Genomic DNA, 27157 nt, shown 5'->3' on the forward strand with positions numbered 1-27157 from the left:
CAGTAGTCATAGAGGTTTGGCAAAATGAAGCTTGGTTCCCAGCGCTCCATAGGTGATAAATTTTGCCGCACTAAAATCCAGCCTCTTCACAGCAGATTTTACTGAAAATTTTGGACAAATTACACTTTATCCCCCTGTCGTTTTGTATTTTTCTACATAACCCCCCTATGATTTTAAAAGTTATACATAATCCTCTCACAATTTGGATTAAAGTGTCAAAGTAGCGAAAATAATCATTCATAACAGAGTCACCTAAAATGTCAAAACTACCTTTATGCAAAGTTAAAAATTATTTATTAACCAAGGGAGATTATGTGTACATTTTGAAAATCATAAGGGGATTATATGGTAAAACATTAAACTATAATAGGGTTATATGCTAAAACATAAATCATACGGAGTTAATGTATCATGTATTTATAAGAGTAATTTCGACATTTTTTAAAGATTATGTTACGAATGATCATTTCCGTCACTTTGACACTTTAATTCAAACCGTGAGAGGGTTATGTATAGCTTTTGAAATCATATGGAGAGTTATGTAAAAAAATACTAAATTCCAGAAGGGTAAAGTGTAATTTGCCCGAAAATTTTCTAGTAGCATTTCCAGTCCAATATGCCTCATCTTTACGCTGGACTTGAAGCCATAAGTGCAGGCATTGTATCTCTTAATCTCTTGACTTCTTTTGTCAGCCTCCTACCCTAAGGCCATTGACCGGTTGTTAGCCTGTACAATAATAAAAACCTGCTCAACTAAAGTTAAGTTTTGTAAATAGTGGTAAGTAAGGTCGAATCCACAGGGATTGGGAGTAATTGTTTCTTTCCAAATTCACAGTAATAAGGGGGTGTTTTTGTGCAGATGGTGACAATCAAAGAAATTCAAATAAAATCTAAGAAACTACTAAAAATTAAATAACAAATTACTAAAATCAAATTAATGATAATTAAGGATCTAGCCAAGGAATAACTTCAGCCATGGTTCACCTAATTGATCATCGATGCAAAGCCAATTCCAATTATTTACCAATAAATAGGTTATAACTGCCAAACAAGCGATGACAGTCAACCCGTCCTTACTGTGTCGGTGATTAATGTACGCCCGTTAATCACTGCCCTAATTGAGAAATAATTCTAGGTACGCTCATAAGATTTAATTCCCCAATTGCCTTACGTATTAGGGGAACTCTATTCTAACCAAATAACGCACTACCAGGCTTATTTCATATTAGCTCGCATATCCCCCTGACACAAATCCAATCATGCCAGCAGTCACTATTTCAAGGCAATTAAACAATTACGAATTTAATACCCTAATTGACAATAGATTACCAAATTAACTAATTATCCGGATCCAAAATAATCAATTAATTAAATAATCATGAACACTGCAATCAAGGGATATGCGAATACCAATAAATAAAAGAAAAAAATAAAATTAAATCGATCTCACAAGTTTTAGGCGAATCAAAGCCTCCGTTGTCCCTTGACTAGACAAAGAGATTTAACTCATCCCTTATCTACTCCTACGGAAGAGCAACTAAAGACGAAAAGAAAAGTCAACATCATCCAATTTGATTGTGACCTCCGTAGGCAAGAACCACAAAAAGATGATAAATGGAGAAAATCAAAGTCTAGCCTACCAAAAGTCTCCACTAAAAGACGAAGAAGATCGAAAGGTCAAAAGAAAAGCTAATCTATTCTAGTGCTTCCTCTCCTGTGCGGCGGCTCCCCAGGAAAAATAGAAGCCTCTGCCGTGCTCTCTTCTTTTGAAATTATCAAAATGGGCAAAAGTCTTCCCTTGCCAACGATGCCTCTGGGATAAACTCTGTTATTTGGGCTCTTTTCTTGTTAAATTGGCACTTGTTATCATATTTTTGTTCTACTTCCTGAAATAAGTGCAAAATACTAAAAGTGGGTAGAATCTAACAATTACTCCACATCGGGTCAGGTAATAAGGGAAATTAATTATAAAATAAATGATAAAATTGCAACCTATCAGCCATTCCCAACAATCCCCTTATATGCATTGTGCTACAAAGTCAATTTTGATAAGGCCAAAATTGTGTAAGAGATTTATGTTACAAGTGCTTTTCTGCAATTTGGTACTTTACCATATAATTTCTATCAGCTATGAACTATATACTAAGCTGATTCTATGATTCCTCATTTGGACTCTATAAAACAGGCCAATAGCCTCTAAGAGTTGGTAAAAGGTCTTCAACAGATGAAGTTGAGTAGCTAAAAAATTTCTAATAATTGCATGCCAAAACTAATTAATACTTCATCTGCTTCTCCACGATAATAACAAGTCACCACTCCTCAATTATTTCGATTTTTTCTTCGGCACTTGTAAAAAGATTAAAAGAAAATGATAAAGATGTTAATAATTGGTATAACTAATTGTATCAGAAAAAAATATATTTTTGCGAAGCATCATAAATAGTAAATGGCTGGTGCATATCCGATATGAATTCAAGTAAAATATATATTTTGGATCCTGGTTGAGTTGTGTGTAATTCAGTGCTACATCGCACATGTGGATGTATCCACAGGCTGATATGGAAAATATTCGTGATCTCTAAAAGTCAACGCTGCTTATATACAATATCCTGGACAAATTTCTTCAGAATATGGGAAATTTGTGAACGTGACAAGATTAGATGCCCAATTAATGAAGAGGGCATGATTTTAAATTGTTTATTATAAATGGCTTTTTCACTGCTTTTGGCACGCAAAAAAAACTGAGATTAAATAAAAAATCAATTCAAGAATACTGCTAGTAATCAAGAAAACTATTACTAATCAAGAGTACAACTAGTAATTATTTCAATTCTAAATCCGTAAGGAGAGTTGGAGGTGTCGATCACAAGTCAATTATATTGACCTGTCCAAATCCGTCAACTAATAAACCACCCAAACCCATCCATTAAATTTTAAATGGGTCTAAATGAATACCAAATTATATCCATTTAATTGCTAGATAGTGGGTTAACTCAACTCACCCATTTATACCCATTCAGAAATAATTATACATTTAAATTCAATTTTTAGTAAGTGTTAAGGAGATAAATTTGAAATTCCTACCAATCTAATAACAATAAAATACCATTATTTAATGTTAAATAACATGTGAAATTTTTTTTAAAAAATAAGTAAAATTTCAAATGAATCATAAATGGGTAATTGAGCTTACCCAACTCATTTATTTCAATAGATATAATGGGTTGACCCAATTATGACTCGTCCAAATAACCTATTTTGACACCTCTAAGGAGAGTATCCACCATAGAGTAATATATTCTTCGCAACGCTAGCTTCAACATGCTATCAAAACCCTTGGCTTTTAGAAAATTGCTTAAGATATTCGGAATAGAATTATACAATATTCTATAAACACACACTTTCGGTTAACATGTTAGGTTGGAATAAACTTGTGTAAATACTTGAAGCCTGAAAATTAAGTTATCAAATAATCTTGTTCAAGTAAAGCTTGATTTCTTTTGACCTCAAAAGGATGGATAACTCCAACGCCAAAGATATTGCAAATCATTCCACCATAGTGATCGTTTCAAAGAGCTCAAGGCTTTTGATGATGGCAAAGCTGGTGTGAAAGGCCTTGTTGATGCAGGGATTACTAATCTTCCCAGAATCTTCGTTCGGCCTCCTGAAGAGCTCATCGAGGAGAAGAATATTGGCCATCTCCAGGTACAAGTTCCAGTCATAGATCTCAGTGGCATATAAGATGGAGATAAAAGCAATAGTATAATTGATGAAATAAGACAAGCATCGGAGGAATGGGGATTTTTCCAAGTAATCAATCATGGGATTCCACAAAGCCTGTTGGATGAAATGATTGATGGAGTGCACAGGTTTCACGAGCAAGATGCTGAGGTGAAAAAGCAATACTATTCTCGTGATCTGCTGAGAATGGTGAGATATTTTAGCAAATCTCCACCTTGACTTGAATCTTCTCAGAAACAGATATAACAGACGTACTGATGAAGTGTCAGACGTACTCAAAGTCTTCTTTTACCATCAGAATTGTCTCTAAGTACCATCAGAATGCCCATAAGGGCTATCAGAAACTTAGGACATTTAGCAAATCCAAACAATGTTTGAACTTGCTATGAGGAACCGACTTGGTGAACATATCAGCAGGATTGTCAGCAGTGCCAATTTTCTTCACCTTGATCCTTGTCTCAGATCTCAAGAAGTGATATCGGACATAAATATGTTTAGTGCTCTCATGATGAACTTGATTCTTGACTAGACATATTGCACTGAGACTATCACAATATATATTAGCCTGATCCTGATGTAGGCCAAGATCTCCAACTAGCCCATTTAACCAAATTTTCTCTTTAACAGCCTCCGTCAGTACCATATACTCTACCTCAGTAGTGGACAGAGTCACTGTAAGTTGTAGAGTTACTTTCCAACTAACTACAGATTGCCCAAGAGTAAAAACATAACCAGTCATCGACCTCCTACTATCAACATCTCCAGCATAATCAGAATCTGAATAGCCTGTAACCAAACACTCTGTATCACCTCTATAGATGAGACCAACATCAGATGTACTCCTCAAGTACCGAAAAATTCGCTTTATGGCCAGCCAGTGCTCCTTCCCAGGATTAGCCATAAATCTGCTAACAACACTGACTACATGTGCCAGATCAGATCTAGTACAGACCATGACATACATCAAACTACCCACTGCACTAGAATAGGGAACTTTAGCCATATACTCTATCTTGGCTTCTGACTGTGGTGTGAGTATAACTGATAGTTGAGCATTCGGTGCACTCGAAGTATTCAAGGGTTTTTCTGTAGACATGCCAAATCTGGATAGTACCTTCTCAATATAACTCTTCTGTGATAAGAAAAGTTTCTTCTGACTTCTATCCCTGAAAATCTCCATTCCCAGAATTTTTTGTGCTGCACTTAAGCCTTTCATCTCAAACTCTGCACTGAGAAGACTTTTCAACTTTTGTATATCAGCTTTGTTCCTTGCAGCTATGAGCATATCATCTATATACAAAATCAAGTAGATCATCGAACCATTTTTAAGTTTGTTGTGATATACACAACAATCATACTGACTTCTACTGTAGCCGAGCTCAATCATGTAGCCGTCAAATCTTTTGTACCACTGCCTTGGGGACTGCTTTAATCCATACAAGGATTTCTTCAACTTGCATACATAATCTTCTTTTCCCGGAATATGAAATCCATATGGTTGAGTCATATAAATCTCGTAATCTAACTCTCCATGTAGGAAAACTGTCTTCACGTCTAGCTGCTCAAGTTCTAAGTCCTGATGTGCAACCATTGCTAGTAGCACCCTGATAGAAGTGTGTCTGACCACTGGTGAGAAAATCTCATTGTAGTCTACTCCTTCTCTTTAAGTGAACTCTCTTGCAACAACACGTGCTTAATACTTGATGCCCTCAGCTGGAGAAATTCCTTCATTCCTTTTAAAGACCCATTTGCAAGTCACAACCTTTCTCTGCTGGCTGTTTGACTAATTCCCAAGTGTCGTTCTTGTGTAACGACTTCATTTCATCACCCATTGCAGCAAGCCATTGAACTGACTCACTGCCTGAAATAGTTTCTTTATAGGTAGAGGGTTCAGGAGAATCCACCTCCTCAACAACCTGAAATGCATAACCTACAAAATCCCGATACCTGCTGGGAGCTCGTACTCCCATTCTCCTCGCACGATCATAAGCAATACCGTGCTGCTGAGTTTCTGACACAGTATGGGATATAGGTGCCAATCTTTCTGCTGATGTTAGTTCTGGAAACTCTACTTCTGCAGGAGGTTCAGTTTCAAAGGATAGCTGTTGATGATCACCAAATTGCTACTGTGATTCAAAATCATTTTGAATGATTTGTAGCTCCACCTGTTTATCAACACCTGCACTTTCTTCAACAACAGTCTTCACAGGGAGTTAAGTATATAGTTTTCATAAAAAATTACACTTCTGCTAAGTATAACTTTCTATTTTGAGGGTGACCAGATTCTATACCCTTTAACTCCGTCTCCATATCCCAGAGACACTCCTTTTTTAGCCCTTGGTTCTAGTTTGCCCTCACTGACATGATAATATGCAGTACAACCAAAAGCCTTCAAATTTGAGTAAGTAGGGGACATACCAGACCACACTTTATAAGGTATCTTGCAGTCTATACCTGTATGAGGTGCACGAATGATCAAGAAGCAGGTTGTGCTCACTGCTTCCGCCCAGAACCTCCTTGGCAACTCAGCATTGAAGAGCATACACCGTGCTCTCTCTAAAAGTGCCTGATTCATGCATTCTGCTACACCGTTTTGTTGTGATGTGTGTCGAACTGTGTGATGCCGAGCAATTCCTTCATCTTTGCAGAACTCATCAAACTCCTTTGAACAGAATTCCAGACCATTATTAGTTCTCAGCCTTTTGATCTTCTTTCCAGTTTGATTCTCCACTAAGACCTTTCACTGTTTGAAGTTCTTGAAAGCTTCACCTTTTTGCTTCATAACGATTACCCAAGTCATTCTTGAATAATCATCAATCATGGATAAAAAATACCGACAGCCTCCCAAAGACTCAACTCGTGATGGGCCCCAACAGTCAGAATGGATGTAATCAAGTATGCCTTTTGTCCTGTGAATTGCCTTTCCAAACTTTCTGCAATGTAGTTTACCGAAAGTACAATGTTCACAGAATCCAAAACCGATGACCTTGTGGCCTTCTAGAAGATTACGTTTAGACAGAATCTGCATCCCCCTTTCGCTCATATGACCAAGCCTAATGTGCCACAACTTGGTCATATCAGACCTGCGATCTTCAGAAGATGCAACAGCAGCAGCGGCAGAACCTGTTAGCGTAGAACCCTGTAAAATGTACGAGGTGTCATGCTTAACTCCTTTGAAAACCACTAATGAACCTTTACCGATGCACAACTCTCCACTTCCTTCGCTGAACCTAAAACCCTTACTGTCAAGAGTACTAAGTGATATAAGATTCTTCGTCATTTTGGGGACGTGCTTGACTTCGTTCAGTGTGGCAATTTTTCCAATATGTGTCCTGATCTTAATCGAACCGATCCCAACAGCCTTGCAAACAGTGCTATTAGCCATCACGACATTCCCGCCATCTATCTGCTCATATGTTGTAAACCATTCCCTATTTGGACATATGTGATAGGACGCCCCAGAATCAAGAATCCACACATCAGAGTGATGTGTTGGTTCATCTGCAATTAGGGCAAGGTTTTCTTCTGAATTTTTCGCTTCCTTTTCTGCAACTGAAGCTAAAGCATGTTATTTTTCCTGCTGCTTCTTCTTCTTGGGACAATCAGATTTCCAATGACCCTTTTCCTTGCAGTAGTTACAGACATCATCCGGCTTGGGACCTTGAGAAAACTGCTTCTTGTTTCCGGACTGCTGACAACTAGCCCAACAGCCTGATTATCTGTAACATTACCAGCCGCTTTATGGATCAACTCTCTACTATGCAGTGTTGATCTTATTTCTTCTAAAATCACTGTATCTTTACCGCCAATAAAGGACTGAACAAAATTCTCATACGATAACGGTAGAGACACTAACAGAATCAACGCGGCATCCTCATCCTCAATTTTAACATTAATATTATGCAACTCAAGCAGAATCGTATTTAATTGATCTAAATGTTCTCGAAGAGGAGTACCTTCCTGCATACGCAGACCAAACAGACGTTGCTTTAAGAGCAACTTGTTGGTCAAAGACTTTGTCATATAGAGATTTTCAAGTTTAACCCATAAACCCGCAGCAGTTTCTTCACCGGCGACCTCAGTGATGACATCATCTGCCAGGCACAGCATGATTGTCGAGTGAGCCTTTTCCTCCAGACTCATCGACTCTTCATCAACGGAATCCGATTTCTTCTTCATCAGCGGACTCCACAGACCCTGTTGCTTTAACAGAGCCCGCATCTTGATCTACCACAGACTGAAACTATTTCTCCCGGTGAACTTGTCGATCTTGATGTTCAAAAAAGACATGTTGTTGCGTGATCCGAGCCCTAGGACAAACCTAGAGCTCTGATACCAGTTTGTTAAAATCGATGCAGCGGAACGGAAAGAACAAACAAGAACAAGGGGAAATTAGATTTTTTATTAGGGTTCGGAATGTATCAGATGTTATTTGTACAGAATGGATATAAGGTATATATATACAACCAAAAAACCAAAAGCGAGACCCCCAACGGGGGTCGAAGATCTGATTTAAGGCATTTCAACATATCTGATACAACTATTCTCAAATGAACTGCCTTCGTTAACCTATTTACAATCACACAAATGGTGTTACTGCCTCGCCTAGGCCTGGGTAGCCCAAAATTGACTCTTGCATATATATTCAACCATCTTGGACCATGTGACCTGCATCAAAGAAAAGTAGTGTGAGGGTTAACAGTAATTTATCCTTAAATTTACGTAAAATACCTTCAAGTGAACCAGATGGATCTCTTAATACAACGAACTAGTTCGTATTTGAGTTTGTCAAATCTTGATCAGGAGTCAGGAAAAGAATTAGTGCTTGGCTCTTATTCAAAATTTGGTACCTAACCAGCAGATATTTCTTCACTGATGAACAAGAGTGGGATTTTTTGTTTTCACTTGATTAATCTTAGTGCATATGTGGAACTAGGCAAGGCCCGTTTGGCACTAAAATAAGCATATTCACATGAGTCTGGAGGCCCTTCATGCCCCTCTTCTCCTTTTCTAAGTAGATCTATTGATTTTTTTCATCTTGAATACATTACATAAGTGGTTAGAACCTTTTAGCATGGACATACATGTAAATTGTGCCAGGTGAGTATGCGACAATGAAAATTACAATGAGTCCATTATAAGGATAGCATTATTTGGAGGGGGAAAAAAATCTACTTTAGCATTTTTTTTTTTTTAAGAACATGAGAGATCACAATGAAATCTGGATACCTGAGTGGACCCAGAACAAAAATCATACACAAATATTTTATGTTATGCAGTGCTTGCAAAAAAAAATTGGGATAAATTATCTTTTATCCTTTTGTAGTTTGGTACTTTGCCACATAATTTCTCTTTCGTATAGAGTATTGGCAAATTAATCCGCTATGAACTATGTACACAATTAGAGCACATACAGTGAAATATCCATGAGCAAAGTCCGTTTTCATATGTTTTCTACTAAATTCAAAGCATAAAGCAGTGCGCATTTTTAAGTTACAGGGAGTTTATCTTCAAGAGCACTTAACCATAGGGGGTGTATGAGGTATTTGCCTGTAAAAAAATATCCATGTGATGTGTGAAATGAGTTTATATTATGAAAATTTTTAAATGACAATGAATTGGATAGTAGGAGCCATAGCCCTATTGTGTTCAAGTATAGTGAATTCCAACAGTTTGTCCAACCTTTAACTCATGTTTATGTTATGTTCATGTGATCCTTTGATCGCCTTCTTAGACGGGGTTAATTTCTAAATTGAGTACTTAAAAGATGGCTATTACTTGAACTTGTTTATAAGTTATATTCTTATGATATGAAACGATGTTATGGACATCTTACATGATTTACCAATGCTGTGTTTGGATTGATCATTTTTTCAAAAACAAGTTTTTCAAATACAATACACAATAATTCAAAAAACATATCATCCATCCAATATATTAAATATTTCAAAAAAATTTTATAGTAAAAATTTTTCGTACACACTACTACAGTAAACTTTTTTAAAAACACCCCTGAAAACAGTTAATCCAAACGGAGCGCAAGTTTTTCTGTGAATATGTTCATATTATGTTATATGTTTTATGCCACTCAATTTTCAATGAAATATGTATACGTATTTATGAAACAATGTCAATATTTTCAAACTGAGATATTCATGCAATCTTGTGCGATCAAGTATATAACTACATGATCCTGCACGAGAGGTGTGTTGCTTACTAAGCATACATTGCTCAATCCATGTGTCCTTCAAGAAAGGAAAATCGTTTACGCCTTAGAAAACTAAGAGTAAAATAAATAGACTGATGATCAATTTCTAGAGATTAAAGAATAAGGTGTTTGACTGGTGCACAAATAGATTGGTAATAAAGCTCTAAGGATTATAGAATAAGGTGTTTAACATGTATATTAAATTTTCAACCACTTTTTTAACTCACATACATCATATAATCTAAAAAGTATTACAGTAAATTTATTTTTTTTTACAAAATTATCTCAAATAATCTATTATCTAAACACGCTAATGGTTTCACAGATACAATGTATGACGTTACAGATCCGACCTATGGACTTGGTTTCTATGGTTTCCGATAGAGGTGGCAATATGGATAAATTGTTCATAATTGGTTTTGATTTAATGGATGGTGAATGAAATTTATCCAATCCATTTAGATCCGTTTAATAAATGGATCTAAATGGATTAAATAAAAACTAATTATCCATTTATAATTCATTTAAATATTTTGGTTACTTTTTTTTGTATTGCCATCACAGACTAAGACAAGCATCCTACAATATCTGCATCGGCATCGTGAAGAGTAGTCATCATATGAAGAGCCACAAAGGAAGCAGCTGCCTAAAACATTCGAATCTAAGCTCCCAACAGTGGTATTACACAGCTTACAATTTTGGGGTTCAATAGGAAAGAAGTTCGGAAGAAACGAAAAGGAAAAAGAAAAAAAAAATCCATCACTTCAAAAACCATTCACCTTTAATGTTTGTCCGAAAGTTACTGTTTGGTGAATGTGTAGCTACATTTGCCTGAATGCCGGCCATGGATTTTGAAGATGAGTATTTATAGAAATGTCACATGCATATTAGGTGTTTGTGAGAATGATTGTTTGAAAGATGAGTATTTGTAGTTGGGTTCTTTGCCTGGGATTGAGTTGAAAAACATGCAACAAGAAATATATGGTTTTTAGTCATTTCCTTTCTGTTTCTTTTATTTGATTTTTAAGTAAATGGATATATATGGATTTTGTAGATAATCCATATAAATCTATTTAATTTAATGATTTTATTTTGATCAACCATTTAAAACTAATACTATAAATGAATAATTCAAATCCATTTAATTATGGATTATATGGATGGATAAATAGATCTCAATCCATATTAATTACCACCTCTAGACTTTCCGGATTTGAGGCGTGACAGGATTTGTCCATATGCTTACAGATCTAAAAGATTAGCTCAATCGATACACTGCCAGAATCCCTCCATTGCAGGCTTAAGTTATGTATACGTGCACATGGGCCTGCATTAATGGTCAACTGAATTCCAACTCAATACATATAATATTTTAGAGCGCAAATGCACAATTTTTTTTTGTTTTCCTTTCAGGTAACAAGTGTACAATTCTATATAATTGTCAACTGAATTTGATACAAACTTACCGTTTAATCATTAATGTAAATGCCAACGTAATCTACAAGCCTACAATTTAAAATTAGTGCACATCAAAATCACAGCCAGCGAATATCACATTGATATCATTGAAACAATTACTGTAGAAAAATCGCCCTTCTTGGGGAATTTCCTAATAATTATTGTACTTTCTTCTTCTCAATTTGGTAAATTTGATTTTTTTTCAGGCAGTTTAAAAAAATTAATTAACCTTGTTGGAAAATAAATCTAACTTACTATATTTCTAAAATATCCTTGCATTAAATAAAGTACGACTACTTAGCCTTCTTTTTTTAACGGACCAAATTGATATATATATATATATATATATATATATATATATATATATATATATTTTGTCGGACCAATATGAGAGTTTTTCAATTTGAGGAACCAAATTAAGATGGTTTGCTACTTTGGAGAACCACATCGAAATTTCAGAGTTGCTTAGTAGAAGTTCTTTTCTTAACAATGATTTCTGACATACTTAATCATGGCCATTAATTAATCCTTCCCTAATGCCACCAGAGCAGCCGGCCATACTTCATCCATAAAAAGCCATATTCCTAAAGCACCATGCACTTGCTAAAACAGTCAACTTTGCTCCGTCCTACTCTTTCCATTTCCACTGTGTCAGTGTTTTTTGTCTGAAAATGGAAGCGGCAGCAGCAGCAGCACCAGCAGAAGTGAAAGTGCCAAGAATCAGGCTGGGCTCACAAGGTTGTGAAGTTTCAGCTCAAGGGCTGGGCTGCATGGGCGTGTCAGCCTTCTACGGCCCGCCCAAGCCCGAGCCCGACATGATCAAGCTCATCCACCATGCTATTAGCAGAGGTATCACCCATCTGGACACCGCCGATGTCTATGGACCTCACACTAACGAAATACTCATTGGTAAGGTACCATATTTGCCTTTTTAAATTACTCTTGCTTAAGAGAAGTAGATTTGTGACTTTATATTTAAGGTAAATCACACTTAAGCCCATGAATATATATGCTTCTCTCACTTAGCCCCCTCAAGTTTATTTGTATGTCCTACATAATTAATGGCATGAAATCATGGTTTTAGGCTTTGAAGGAAGGAATGAGAGCAAAAGTGGAGCTAGCAACGAAATTTGCAGTTTCTTACGAGGATGGGAAATTTGATGTACGTGGTGATCCAGCCTATGTGAGGGCTTGTTGTGAAGCCAGCTTGAAGCGGCTTGATGTGGACTGCATTGATCTCTATTATCAACATCGCATCGATACACGCGTGCCCATTGAAGTCACGGTTTGCTCCATTTCTCTTTGTTCTTATGTTCCACCACATTCTTGATAAAATGAAAAGTTGATCAACTTCAAATTAAGGAGAATAGTTCATTTTGATGTTCTTAACAATTTCTTCACCATTATGGGCTACTGTACATACTAATCTTCATTTCAGTAAAGCTGGTTTAGCACCAGGCATCTCAAAAAGTAAAATGAACCAACTTAATTATTTGTCTTATATATACGTGCACAGGTATTTTAGCTTTGCCAGCCCTGTTGAGGGAGGTACAGGTGGATATGATGCCATACATTGTACATATTTCCTTTAGAACTAGAAGACCTGTGCATTCCTTTCATTTCAGTTGAGTAGTATTATTTAGAAACAGTCAACAATGTCACTATTGATGCTACAGAAGCATTGTGTTTGCATGGTCCAATAGAGCCAAGTGAACCAGTGGGGTTAATAACAATATCATCTTGAGAAGTACTATTGGCTGCGTATTACACTATTACCAAGTGTTGATTTCAGTCGGATGTATACTTTGTCAAAGTTGTTCGCTGCACTGAATTAGTGTTACTTTTACTTTATGCTTGTATAATTTCAATTGTCTGCCTTAGTATGGAAAAGATAAACCAGCTTAGCATTTTCTTGTTTGTTGTATTCTCAATTTTTCTAGATAGGAGAACTTAAGAAACTGGTTGAAGAGGGTAAAATAAAGTACATAGGTCTATCCGAGGCCTCAGCTTCAACAATTAGAAGAGCACATGCTGTTCATCCAATAACAGCTATACAGTTGGAGTGGTCATTGTGGACCAGAGACGTCGAGGAAGAGATCATTCCCACTTGCAGGTAGTGCATTTATTCTGCCTCATTTTCTACATGGTCTGGAAGAAATATGAAGCTCTAAGTTCATTTTGTTGTAATCTTTTAGAGAGCTTGGCATAGGGATTGTTGCATACAGTCCACTCGGACAAGGATTCTTCTCTTCAGGTCCAAAGCTGATCGAGAATTTGACTGAAGGTGACTTCCGAAAGGTTTGTGCATATCCAAAGAGAATAGAAGTTTTTGGTGTAGTATGTGTACAATTGGTAGATACGAGTTTCTTAGTCATCAACTTTTTCCACATTGAGCTGCAGTTTTTATCAATATCCCATTCTTTTCTATCTGTTACATGTTGCTGCACTTTTTGATACCCAAGCCTGAGCTTTTTCTAAAATGATCAAATTTAATGAATTTTTGGTCAACTGCGACGCAACAAGGTTTCCTATCTGACAGGATAGGAATTGTGTTCTTTTTATATAGTTTGAATTAAAAAAAAAAAAAAAAAAAAAAGATGGCACTACCATTGTCAAACTTTTAGATATTTTCTTAAAAGAAGGTTTTCCTTGCATGCTGGAAAATTATAAATGGACAGAGCAATGGGTAATGTTCTATTTTGCAGTGCGCGAAAGTCCTGGACATAAAAACAGGAAGAAACTATGGCATCTTTAAGGAAACGGTTATTTACAATATTGAGCTGTTGTTTCCTTAGTCATTAGTTTACTTCCTAGTAGTAGTGCCACCTCCATGGTTCAATATATAGTTGATTTCTAGTTTGACCTTCGCCTTATATTTGTCTTATAGTTGATGTTTCCCACCTGGAGTACTCTTAACACCTTACTACATTGTTCATTTCTCTGCACTTGTACACTTCGAACAATATTTTCAATTATTCTGATATAATTTAAGGATTAATCTTTACTACACTAGCAATGTATGCACCATTAGTGTTGGATAAACGATAACTATGCAAAATTTAAAATTGTAATTCAACTTTAGCATATATATCATGAATAGTGTATATAAAATTTACTCTAATTTTAATTGTCTGTGTTGGCTACTCCTTTTGTGTGCTTTAACCCCTCCAGATTCTGGCTTTACAGTTGCTTAACATTGAAATTCACACAATGCAGTATTCGCCAAGGTTTCAAGCAGATAATTTGGAGCACAACAAGAACTTGTACGAGCAGGTCAATGTCATTGCTTCAAGGAAGGGTTGTACTCCATCACAGCTAGCATTGGCCTGGGTCCATCACCAAGGAAATGATGTTTGCCCCATACCCGGCACTACCAAGATTCAGAACCTCAATCAGAATATAGGAGCTTTATCCGTAAAACTGTCCGCAGAGGATAAGGCGGAACTCGAATCTATTGCTTCGGCTGGAGTCAAGGGTGAGAGACACGGGCCTCAAATTAGCACTTGGCAAAATTCTGAAACTCCACCTTTGTCAACATGGAAGAGTACATGAAGATGTAACCATATTATGGTAAAAATAATTCCTTTCAGCTATCTGCCTGATGGTGGATTTTGCTGTGTTGAGGGTTAAGTTGCATTTATTCCAACAGCCTGTAATCTTCGTCGTACTGTTGCCTTGACTGTTGAGGCTCTAATGAAAAAATATCTGGTCATGTAAGATGACTGCTTGGTTTTTTACGTAGAAGAAAAGGCAAAACCCAATTTTCCGTGTAGTTGAATCCATTTTTTTGAGCAACTTTTAACTTTGACAGGGTGTCGAACCTGTGCAATAATAAATACCTACTCAAATAAAATGCAAATTCTGTATATAGCGGTAAGCAGAGTTGAATCCACAGGGACTGGGGATAATTTAATTTCTTCTCAAGTTCCAGATATGGGGGGTTTTTGAAAATGAGAGTAACTAAATTACTTGGAATAAATTAAAATAAAATAAAATAACTACAACTCAAATAACTAATTATCACAATAAAAATAATAATGGACGAACTCTATCCAAGAGACAACTTCGGAGATGGTTCACTTAATTCGATCACAGATGCAAGGATTATTCCTGTTACTATCTGATAAATTAGTTATAGTTGTCATACACGCGATAAACAACCAACTCTTCCTTAATTTGTCGATAGTCAAGGTACGACCGTTGACTATTTCTCTAATCAGGAAATAACCCTAGGTACGACCATAGAAGTTCAATTCCCTAATTGCATGAATAATTAGAAGAGCCTAATTCTAACCAATCAACACGCTACGAGGGTTTCTTTAAATTAGCCTGTCTATTTCCCTGATACAAACCCAATCATGCCAATTGCCACCAGTTTAGAATAATTAAACAATTACGGATTTAACTACCCTAATTGGCTTCAGGTTATTGAATTAATCTAGAATCTGGACCCGGGATAATCGAATAATAAAACAACCATATGAACATAAAGCAGAAGATAGACGAATATCAGTAAATAATGGAAATAAATAAAAACTAATTCGATCTCACAAATTTAGTAGAACCAAGTCCTCCGTTGTTCCTTGACTAGACGAGAAACTTAGCCACGCCTCATGAGAAAATCTCCAAGTAATTTAACTGAGATCCAAACCATCAAAGAAACTAAGAAAGAATAAAACTAAACTATGCTAAAAGTCCTAAAACTAGTGATAAGAAAACCTCCCGTACGTTTGTCTTCTTTTAAAGCCAAAGGAAAATCTAATGCTATCTCTAGTGGTCCCCACTGAATTGAGAGTCCAAGGGCCAAAGAATTGGAGCTTTGCCAAAGTCCTTGTTTTTAGTTTCCTCTTTACTCGTAAAACTCCTAGTATAAGTCCACCCTTTTCAGCATAAAGATAGGAAATCCCTTTTTGTAGCATCCTGTGGAGCCCGACTTGTATTTTCTTTTAGAACTTCCCATGCCTTTTAGAACTTCTCATGTGTGGAGTGTTTTTCTCAATAAAGTCTCCTTTTTAGCACTTGTTTGCTCCACTTCCTGTAATTAGGGCCAAATATCAAATATAAGTACATTTCAACAATTAAAACAATATTTGGCAAGGACAAAGAGGAAAATTAACCATAAAATTAACAACAAATTACGCCCTATCAAACTTCCTATTGATCAAGCACGAAAGAGTATACACAGGAATGTACATCAGTATCTCACAAAACTAAATAAAAATAAAAGTCATCAGCTAAACCATATCCATAAGCTAAAACAACTATGTGGCAGCCCAAAGTTCCATAGCTTGCTCCCAATTATCGTCTTTGGACAGTGGAACTTTAGTCCAACTTGCTACTACATCTCAGACAGCAGAGAGAGTTGAATGCACAATAGCTACAGTAGTCATAGAGGTTTGGCAAAATGAAGCTTGGTTCCCAGCGCTCCATAGATGATAAACTGCAGCACTAAAATCCCGCCTCTTCACCTGATCACAGAATGAATTAGTTGGCCAATGAGTGCAGATCCAATCGAGTTCACTATGCCATGGTAGCATCCCTCTTGATGTCAAACATAGCCTCTGCAATTTTTGCCACACTGCTTTGGCCACTGAGCATTCAAAAAACATATGTTCCATGGTTTCAGTATCACCTCTACATAATTCACAAAGATCAGATTCAATCTTAACACCTTATGCTTTTAACCTGTCTTTAGTAGACAGACTTCGTCTGCGGAGCAACCAAACAATAAACGAAAACCGTGGCACTGTCCCTTTCCCCCCAAACAATCTGGACAGCAGATTTTACTGAAAATTTTGGGCAAATTATACTTTATCCCCCTGTGATTTTGTATTTTTCTACATAACTCCCCTATAATTTTAAAACCTATACATAATCCCCTCATGATTTGGATTAAAGTGTCAAAGTAGCGAAAATAATCATTCGTAACAGAGTTACCTAAAATGTCAAAAATACCTTTATGCAAAGTTGAAAATTGTTTATTAATCAAGGGGGGTTATGTATATATTTTGAAAATCATAAGAGGATTATATGGTAAAATATTAAACCATAACGGGGTTATATGCTAAAACATAAAATCATACGGGATTAGTGTGCTATGCATTTATAAGGGTAATTTCGACATTTTTTAACAGAATCACCTAAAAAGTCAAAAATAGCTTTATGCAAAATTGAAAATTATTTATTAACCAAGGAGGGTTATGTATATATTTTGAAAAGTATAAGGAGATTATATGGTAAAGCATTAAACCATAATGGGGTTATATGCTAAAATATAAAATCATACGAGATTAGTGTGTCATGTATTTATAAGGATAATTTTGACATTTTTTAAAGATTATGTTACGAATGATAATTTCCGTCACTTTGACACTTTAATCCAAATCATGAAGGAGTTATGTATAGTTTTTGAAACTATAAGGGATTATGTAAAAAAATATTATACCACAGGAGGTTAAAGTGTAATTTGCCTGAAAAATTTTCTAGTAGCATTTCCAGTCCAAGATGGCTCATCTTTACACTCTGGACTTGGAGCCATAAGTGCAGGCATTGTATCTCTTAATCTCTTGACTTCTTTTGTCAACCTCCTACCCTGAGGCCATTCCCAACGATCCCCTTACATGCATTGTGCTACAGTCAGTTTTGGTAAGGCCAAAATTGTGTAAGAGATTTATGTTATACAGTGCTCTCCTGCAGTTTGGTGTTTTATCATATAATTTCTATCAGCTATGAACTATGTACTACCGTTTAAAAAACTTGAGCCTTTGCTTGAATAGTGTAATTTCTCTATTAGTAGAAATAAAAACTTCTACCGTTTCGGGAAAAAAAAAATGAACTATGTACTACGCTGATTCTATGATTCCTCATTTGGACTCTATAAAACAGGCCAATAGCCTCTAAGATATGGGAAAATGTCTTCAACAGATGAAGTTGAGTAGCTAAAAAATTTCTAATAATTGCATGCCGAAGCTAATTAATACTTCATCTGCATCTCCACGATAATAACAGGTCACCACTCCTCAATTATTTCGATTTTTTTCTTCAGCACTTGTAAAAGATTAAAAGAAAATGATAAAGATGGGGCCTATAGCGAGATATACAGATGAAGTTAATAATTGGTAAAACTAATTGTATCAGAAAAAAATATATTTTTGCGAAGCATAAAAAATATTAAATAGTAAATGGCTGGTGCATATCCGATATGAATACAACATGGATCCTGGTTGAGTTGTGTGTACTTCCGTGCTACATCGCACATGTGGATGCATCCACAGGCTGATATCGAAAATATTCATGATCTCTAAAAGTCAATGCTGCTTATACAATGTCCTGGACAAATTTCTTCAGAATATGGGAAATTTGTGAACGTGACAGGATTAGGTGCCTAATTAACAAAGAGGGCTTGATTTTAAATTGTTTATTATAAAGGGCTTTTTCACTGCTTTTGGCACGGAAAAAAAAAACTCAATTCAAGAATATTACTACTAATCAAGAAAACTATTACTGATCAAGAGTACAACTAATAATTATTTCAATTCCGAATCTGTAAGGAGAGTTGGAGGTGTCAATTACAACCCAATTATATTAATCCGTCCAAACCTGTCAACGAATAAATCACCCAAAGCCATCCATTAACTTTAAATGGGTCTAAATGAGTACCGAATTTTATCCATTTAATTGCTGAATAGTGGGTTGACTCGTCTCACCTATTTATACCCATTTAGAAATAATTATATATTTATACACAAATTTTTAGTAAGTGTTAAGGAGATAAATTTGAACTTCCTACCAATCTAATAACAATAATATACCGTTATTTTTTTGGTCAAACAACATGTGAAAAAAATTAAAAAAAATAAGTAAAATTTCAAACAAGTCATAAATGGGTCATTGAGCATACCCATGCTCATTTATTTAAATGGATATAATAGGTTGACCCAATTATGATCCGTCCAAATCTACCCAAGTCACCCTTTTTGTCACCTCTAAGGAGAGTATCCACCATGGAGTAATATATTCTTTGCAATGCTAGCTTCAACATGCTATCAACACCCTTGGCTTTTAGAAAATTGCTTAAGATATTGGGATAATTTTAGAAATCTCCCCTAAGGTTTCTAACAGTCTCACTCCCCTCTCCTGGGGTTTCCAAAATATCAGAAACCTCCCCTGACAGAATATTGGGTATCATTTCTTACATCATCATGGGCGAAAAGACTTAAATACCCACACAAGTTGCCAAATATTTCACAATTATATGGACAAATTTAGCTAAGTAGTTATAAATACGGTTATAATTTATATTCCTTTAATTCATATCTAAAATGCCATGAAAAAATTGGCACCAAATTCAGGCAGCACATGGTGATTGATATACGGCCTAGAAAACTCCAAGTATAACAAGTCAGTTCAATTAGTCTCTTTAAACCATTGTTGATAAATGGCAAAGAAACCTTGATACATGGCATAGAAAGCTTTAGATTCTTACATTTGCTGAAAAGTTGAAGAGTTCTTTAAGCCTCTACCAGTTTAGTCTTTAAGAATTTTGAAATTTTTCAATATTCCTTGACAGTCTATATTGATATAGTTGTTATTTGTGTATGGTAGATTATATTTAGCTAATTTTCTATATCTCGTATCACTTCATTTGCTAACCTCTACAAAATTATGTTTAGTTGATTCTATGTTTCTTGTATGACTTGGGCTGCTTCATATAGTAAGATGCCAAATCAGTGTGGTTAGCTCATTTATTTATGCTTTGTAAATGTGTGAGAAGCTACAAATATGCTAATTTGCTATTGACAGTTATTATTTGTCATTTACCTGTAACTTCAATAATGCAAGACAATGAGGGCATTTGTGGTATCAAGTTGTTTTCTCTCTTCAGCTTCCAATTTTTTATTGTTTTTATTTTTGAATTGGGTTGGATTTGGGACTGCCTATCTAGTTTTAGGGGAAGTTTCTAATATTTTGAAAACCTCAGGGAGGTTTCTGAAATTATCCCTAAGATATTCTGAATAGAACCATACAATACTCTATGCATGCATGTACATACATACATACATATACATATATATATATATATATATATATATATATATATATATATATATATATTTTGTCCGGTTAACTTGCTAGGTTGGAATGAACTTGTGTAATGAACTTGTGTAAATACTTGAAGCCTGAAAATTATCAAGTAATCTTGTTCGAGTAAAGCTTGATTTCTTTTGACCTCAAAAGGATGGATAACTCCAACGCCAAAGATATTGCAAATCATTCGACCGTAGATAGTGATCGTTTCAAAGAGCTCAAGGCTTTTGATGATGGCAAAGCTGGTGTGAAAGGCCTTGTTGATGCAGGGATTACTAATCTTCCCAGAATCTTCATTCGGCCTCCTGAAGAGCTCATCGAGGAGAAGAATATTGGCCATCTCCAGGTACAAGTTCCAGTCATAGATCTCAGTGCCACACAAGGTAGAGATAAAAGCAATAGTGTAATTGATGAAATAAGACAAGCATCGGAGGAATGGGGATTTTTCCAAGTAATCAATCATGGGATTCCACAAAGCCTGTTGGATGAAATGATTGATGGAGCACACAGGTTTCACGAGCAAGATGCTGAGGTGAAGAAGCAATACTATTCTCGTGATCTGTTGAGAATGGTGAGACATTTTAGCAATGGGGATCTGTTTGAATCAAGCACTGCTAATTGGAATGACTGTTTGGCGATCAAATTGACGGCTTCTAACCAAGTTGAACCTGATGAATTGCCTGAAGTGTGCAGGTAACTTTTCTCATTAAAATCCTAATTTGTCTAGGAATTCCAAGACTTTGACTTTCATTTTCAAGGAAATTATCCTCTTGCTATGTAATATTTTATTCTTGCATTCGACCCCTATAAAAATTCTCATTGGTACTCATAAACCACATGGCAGAAGTCCAGTAATTGATTACGCAAGTCATGTAAACAAACTGGGAGAAACTCTATTTGAGTTACTATCAGAAGCTCTTGGCTTGGAACTGGACAATCTAAATGCTTTGGGGTGTGCAGAATCGTGCTATTTTCTATTGCACTACTACCCACCATGTCCAGAGCCAGACAAAACTCGGGGTTAAAAGGCACACAGATTTTTCTTTCCTTACCATTCTTCTACAGGACCAAATTGGTGGCCTCCAAGTCTTGTATGATAACCAGTGGGCAGATGTGCCGCTCATCCCAGGAAGTTTGACAGTTAATATTGGAGATCTTCTTCAGGTTTGAGTTGATAGAGATTTGAGATAACTTACTTATCAATTTTCCCGCTACCCCTCATGGCAGAGAGTTGATCTTCCTGTTCCGTATGGTCAATAATATGCAAATTTTGGTCAGATTATCTCGAATGACAGGTTTAAGAGTGTAGAGCACAGGGTGCTTGCAAACCGTATCGGACCTAGAGTTTCAGTGCCGTGCTTTTTCGGTGGTGTTTCCACACCTGCAAGGAAGTATGGTCCACTCAAAGAATTGATATCAGAAGAAAGTCCTGCGCTCTACAAAGAATTTACAGTTCCGGAATATGCCCAAAACTTCTTCTCCATGCCATATGATGGGTCACATCGTGACATTTGGAAGATCTGATCCAAACTCATTATTAGTCCACATGAACCAAATATTTTTTTAGACTGTTTGAACGGGTTTAAACTCTGTTTTGAAACTCGGACCGGATCGGCCGGTCGAACCGGGAACCGGCCAGGTAGCCGGTCCGAGTCATACTAAAAAATCGAGAATTTAAAATCCGATCAAAGTCGGTTAAAAATCAGGTTTGACCGGAAAAAAATCGATTTTTCCGGTTCAACAGTGTTTTTTTTTAAAAAAATTCAAACTTTTTATTATTATGTTTTGACCCCCTAAATTATTAAAACTTATTGATATACCTCAAATATTTGATACTTTATAAATATTGTCCTAAAATTTGATGTTATTTTTCAATTTAATTCATAATTTTAATTCTAAACTTATTAATATTTATTAAATAATATAAATTGCTACTTGATTGTTCTAATTTCTTTGTATTTTCTTATTAAATATATTTGAAACATCAAATATATATGAATATACCTTTATTAATATCAACATATTATTAAATATTATATATATAATATTTTAATTTTTAAATAATTTTTATTTATGACGTCATCCAGTTCGACCCCTATCGACCCCCGATCGAACCCATTGATCTCTGACCCCTGACCTCGACCGAGTCGCTATCCGGTCCGATTCTGAAAACATAGGTTTTAAACTGCCCGTTCCTATTCCAATTCAAGATTTTGGTGAACCAAAACCTGAATCTTTTTATCATGGTTATGGTTCCGACTCTGATTTCCAAAATCTTATTCCAATTCCGATTCAAGAAATTGCTGGGTTGGTTTCAGTCCGATTTGAGTTCAAACCTGAGCAATGACCAGCCCTATTCTAAATGCCCAATTCTATTAGCCTTTTCTTAAAATATTGGCCATTGCATATTAAATATTAGAATGTGTTCTATGTTTGTTATGGATTTTGTTTTTGCCATGACATTGTGTTAATAATTATGTAAAAGGTTTCCAAAAAATAAAAAAGAAAACCAACTAAATGATCACCCCTTTTTCTGAGGTGGAAAAGAAACTTTTCTATTTTATTTTGTGGGTATAGACGGGGACCATTCCCTATTCAATAATTTATAACACTACTCATCCTCAATTTATTCTATGTTGAGATTAGATTGTTTAGAAAATCTAAAGGTGAAAAAAGATAAACTAATAAATAACTAAACTAATATATAAAGAAACCAAAATAAAATAAAAAATTAGTTGAAACTCCAAGAATTAGAGGTTCTAGATTCAAATTTCCCTTTATTCTCCTTGTTTCTTAAATTCAACCCTTCTCCACTAACAAAAAAGAGAAAACTTAAAATAAGAGCAAATGCAGACGATGCCATTTAATGATAATAATGAACAAATACCTTCATCAAGAAATCTCAGAAAAGAAAAAAAAAGGCTGTAAAAAGTAATAAATTCTTTTGGTTCTCCAATAATCCCAATATTTCGAATTATTTATGAAAATAATGCATTTGCCTTTCTTTTTGGCATAAAATTAATAACTATTAACATCTTTCCCAAAAAAAAAAATGTTAGTAAACTATACTCTCCTTGAAAATGAGAATATGAAGTTCTAAACCGTTTTCATGCCTCTTCTAGTTGTATTAACTCTCTCAAGAACTTTCTTGATTGCTATGTCAAATGCATCTTCAGAAGTATTCAATCCAGAACTTGGATCGACATATATGACCTTGGGGATCAGTTTTATTACCTCCTTCTGCATCTTTACAACTTCTTGTTCTGATTTTTTTCGCAATACCTCTTCTATGCTTGTCTTGCCTTCTCTGATATCACTCTCTGGAATGAAGACCGAATAATCTGAGTGATTCTTTGGCAAATATGATACATATTGGCCATATGCACCTCCCGGATTGAAGAAAACAGGAATGCAGCCTCCTAAGATTGAGTCAAAAGTTGATCGTCTAGTGTACGAATCCCCCGTAGGCTGCAAGCAGAATCTGGAGTTCAGGAACATTTCCATCACACGACCTGGATCATAGCAGTCATTCGAGCTGATATTGCAATTCAACAACTTGCATTTCTCTCTCGAATCCAAGCATTGCTCGATAATCCTACCCCGAATTGAACGTTGCGTATTAGGGCGTGGTGCACCAACAAAAGAATAAAGGTATGGCCTTTTCTGCTGCGTGATCTTCTTCTGCCATGCTTCTACCTCTTCTTGACTGGTTGGATGGAAATAAGTAGGATATGGAATTGCAATGTCGGTAGGGCTCCAGGGAATTGATTCAATTGTCAGGACAGTCATATTTTTTACTTCAGACAATAGCATTAAATTGTTACCCCAATCTGAACTCTTGTTTGTTTCTCTCCTGAAATCCCAAATTATCCTTCCTGCAACAAAAAAATGGTCTTTTCCCCACATGGTTTTCCATTCAGGTTGCTTACTGATCCAGTCAGCAAAATCAACACCAGCTGCATCTCTTACGGATATGTTACTTTCCCAAAGATACCGACTAACATCATGACCTGCATAGAATGGCACATAAATTGCAGATGCCAACGATGATTCATTGGTTAAGCATTGGTATTTCTTCATTCTGTTGTGAAAAATGACCTCTAGCGAGAACTGATCTGTGGCATACCAACCATGTTCTTGCAGGATGTCCCTGGAATTCGTGGCCGGAGGACCGAAACCACCATTCATCACACACTTGCACATATCAAACCACTTAATCAGGGAGGAATTGCAGTTCTTGATTATGTCAACATTGAATCTACTAGGGAGATCATGGATATAAATATATCGACCTGAGCACGAATCAAGTACGCCATCTTTCTTACCATCAGGTAGATTTTCCTTGGTATTTCTGATGGGAAATAAACTCTTAGTTGGAAGGGAAAAAGTGGATTTTCCAGAGATGGGAAACGAAGTGGAACTCATTGTCAGTTCAATCAAGGATGAATAATGGCCTGAAAGCATTAAAGTACAAAACACCAACCAAGTCATGAAAACATACAATAATTCTTTGTTTCTGGACTTGCCACCAACTGTTGATTTCCCCATAGTTTTCTTCTTGCAGGGTGTCATGCACACTTCTTTTGCCTCAGAGCCTATTGAACTTCTGATCAATGTCAAGAATTCATGCAACAACAAGTTCGATTCCACAACGCGCTCCTCAATATATTCAAATTATGTCTTTCTGAAGTTATATTTTGCAGTATTTGTGATGGAGATTATCTCTTCTTTTCGAGGATCCTTTTTGCTTATTCCTTGTTGAAAAAGTTACATTATGTGTTGAAATTTGGAAAGTTACCACAATTCTATTGACTAAATAGCCTCTCCAATTGGCTTTCCTTTTGGAAGGTAATTTCCTGCTATTGTTCAGTTCGTCCACAAGGTAGGAAAATATACTGGCTCTTAGCTAACACCTACAAAGTTTTCTATATAGAAAAGTGTAGAATCAAGAAAGCAAATATTTTGGTTCGATGCCCTTCAAGTATTTCCTTTTCTTTTGTATTTTTTGGTTTCCAATTGCTTGCTTCACTAATGTAAAGGACATCAATTTATTGCATAGGATTCAAATCTTTAGCAAGGAGAACTTTTGCAATTGGTTGTTAGTTATACCACTACTACGTGTTAAATAAATAAATAAGGTTTCATTATACTGCTATCCCAAAAAGAAAAAAAAAAAAGAAAAAGTTTCAAGCCAAGAATCTTTTTTTTTTGTTTGTAAAATTGTTTCAAACTTTCCAAATAGCACATTATTCGGCTAATCATGTTTTGCAGTTCAAGTTTTTTTTTTTAAAGTTTAAAATTGAGTTACTTGTTGCTTTGACCTACAACACAGAAGGGAAAGATCACAGAAGATGCACTTATCTTATTTTATTCTTTTGAAAATATCAGTAGACAAGCCACCCAAAGCCCTTAATTTTTTTTTAAAGTGATTTAACTTGAGCTGTGAGACTTCAATGCATTATAAGCAAAGCTTTTAGCAGTAGTTTTTTTTTTTTTTTAAAGTTTCATTCAATTTTGTAATTTCAAAATAATTAAAAAAGTCTAAATCTCTAATTTACACCGTTATAAAAAAATTCATTCAATTTACTCACTGATCCAGATTTAAAAACATTAGCTCAAAGATAATTAACAATTTCCTCCAGTCCTCATTGGCAAGAATCAAATCATAATTGAGGAAAATAATAAATATTTAACAATTACCATGCAACACTCAACATAATACGAGTAAGAGTTTGCCTAACGAGGTGTACATTAAGATAAGTTTCAAATATTAATTTTATGAAAATGCGTTTAAATATAACAGAGAACAAAAACGGTGAGTAAGTGCACTCGCATAATAATTTTGGTATAATACATTCATATTAGGCACAAAAAAATCTAATAAGTAATAAGAAACTAAAACTAATAAGTAAATTTGTGAATGGTTACACTGACAATAAAATTGGACATTCAGTATTTTCCAAATATGTCAAATCCAGTTCATATAAGCACACATAGAATAATATCATGCATTTTTTTTTGAAAATTCACAAGATATAAGGGCGTTTAGGATTGCGGTAGTTTATTGAAAAGTACTTTCCTAATAGGGCTTTTAATAAAAGTACTTATCAACCGTTTTAAAACTTTTAAATATATTGTTTGAAAATATAATTCAATAAATATACTTATTGTATTGGATAATGTGTAATTTTAAAAATTTTAAAATTGTTTATCTCTTTATTTGGTTCATAATATAGAATAAGATGATTAAATTTGATATTTTATTTTTTAAATCACAAAAACTACTCTAAAAGCACCAAATTTGAACTTTTACTAAACGTGCTTTTAACACCAAAATCTCTACTCCTAATTTTATGAAACGCTATTCGCCAAACACTTTAAAAGTACTTTTAGTACCTAAAAGTATTTTTTTTAATCAAAAGCGGGAACAATTGGAGTGACAGTTACAAATCAGTGCATAAAAGAAAAGGTTAGTATTACTTTACCCCTTTAACGTTTGGTACCATTATCAATTTTCCCATTAACGTTATCTTTTAGTCACTTTACCTCCAAAACTAGTGGTCAAACTTAACGGAGTTTGTTAATTAAAGTGAAAATACATGTTTAGCACTTATAATTACTTTCACTTTACCCCATAAACTATAGTCTCATTACCAATTTACC

General features: G+C 35.3%; 2 protein-coding genes and 1 pseudogene across 2 annotated transcripts; 2 read left to right on the plus strand and 1 right to left on the minus strand.

Annotated features, from left to right (window-relative positions):
• The first annotated feature begins 12063 nt into the window (after positions 1-12063).
• Positions 12064-15109, plus strand: LOC113735574 (auxin-induced protein PCNT115-like). Its single transcript, XM_027262572.2, has 5 exons — positions 12064-12321; positions 12492-12692; positions 13348-13520; positions 13603-13705; positions 14624-15109. The coding sequence occupies exons 1-5, from the start codon at positions 12079-12081 to the stop codon at positions 14957-14959; spliced, it is 1056 nt and encodes a 351-aa protein (XP_027118373.2). The 5' UTR covers positions 12064-12078; the 3' UTR covers positions 14960-15109.
• Positions 15045-25042, minus strand: LOC113735576 (xyloglucan galactosyltransferase KATAMARI1 homolog). The gene is made up of 3 exons (XM_027262573.2): positions 23608-25042; positions 15573-15617; positions 15045-15097 (listed from the first exon to the last, which is right to left on the minus strand). Exons 1-3 carry the CDS (start codon positions 25040-25042, stop codon positions 15045-15047), a joined length of 1533 nt encoding a protein of 510 aa, XP_027118374.2.
• On the plus strand, positions 20562-22400 carry LOC113735575 (1-aminocyclopropane-1-carboxylate oxidase homolog 1-like; annotated as a pseudogene).
• Positions 25043-27157: the final 2115 nt, after the last annotated feature.

The sequence above is a fragment of the Coffea arabica genome, chromosome 3c, assembly GCF_036785885.1.
Source record: "Coffea arabica cultivar ET-39 chromosome 3c, Coffea Arabica ET-39 HiFi, whole genome shotgun sequence".
Classification (NCBI taxonomy): Eukaryota; Viridiplantae; Streptophyta; class Magnoliopsida; order Gentianales; family Rubiaceae; genus Coffea; species Coffea arabica.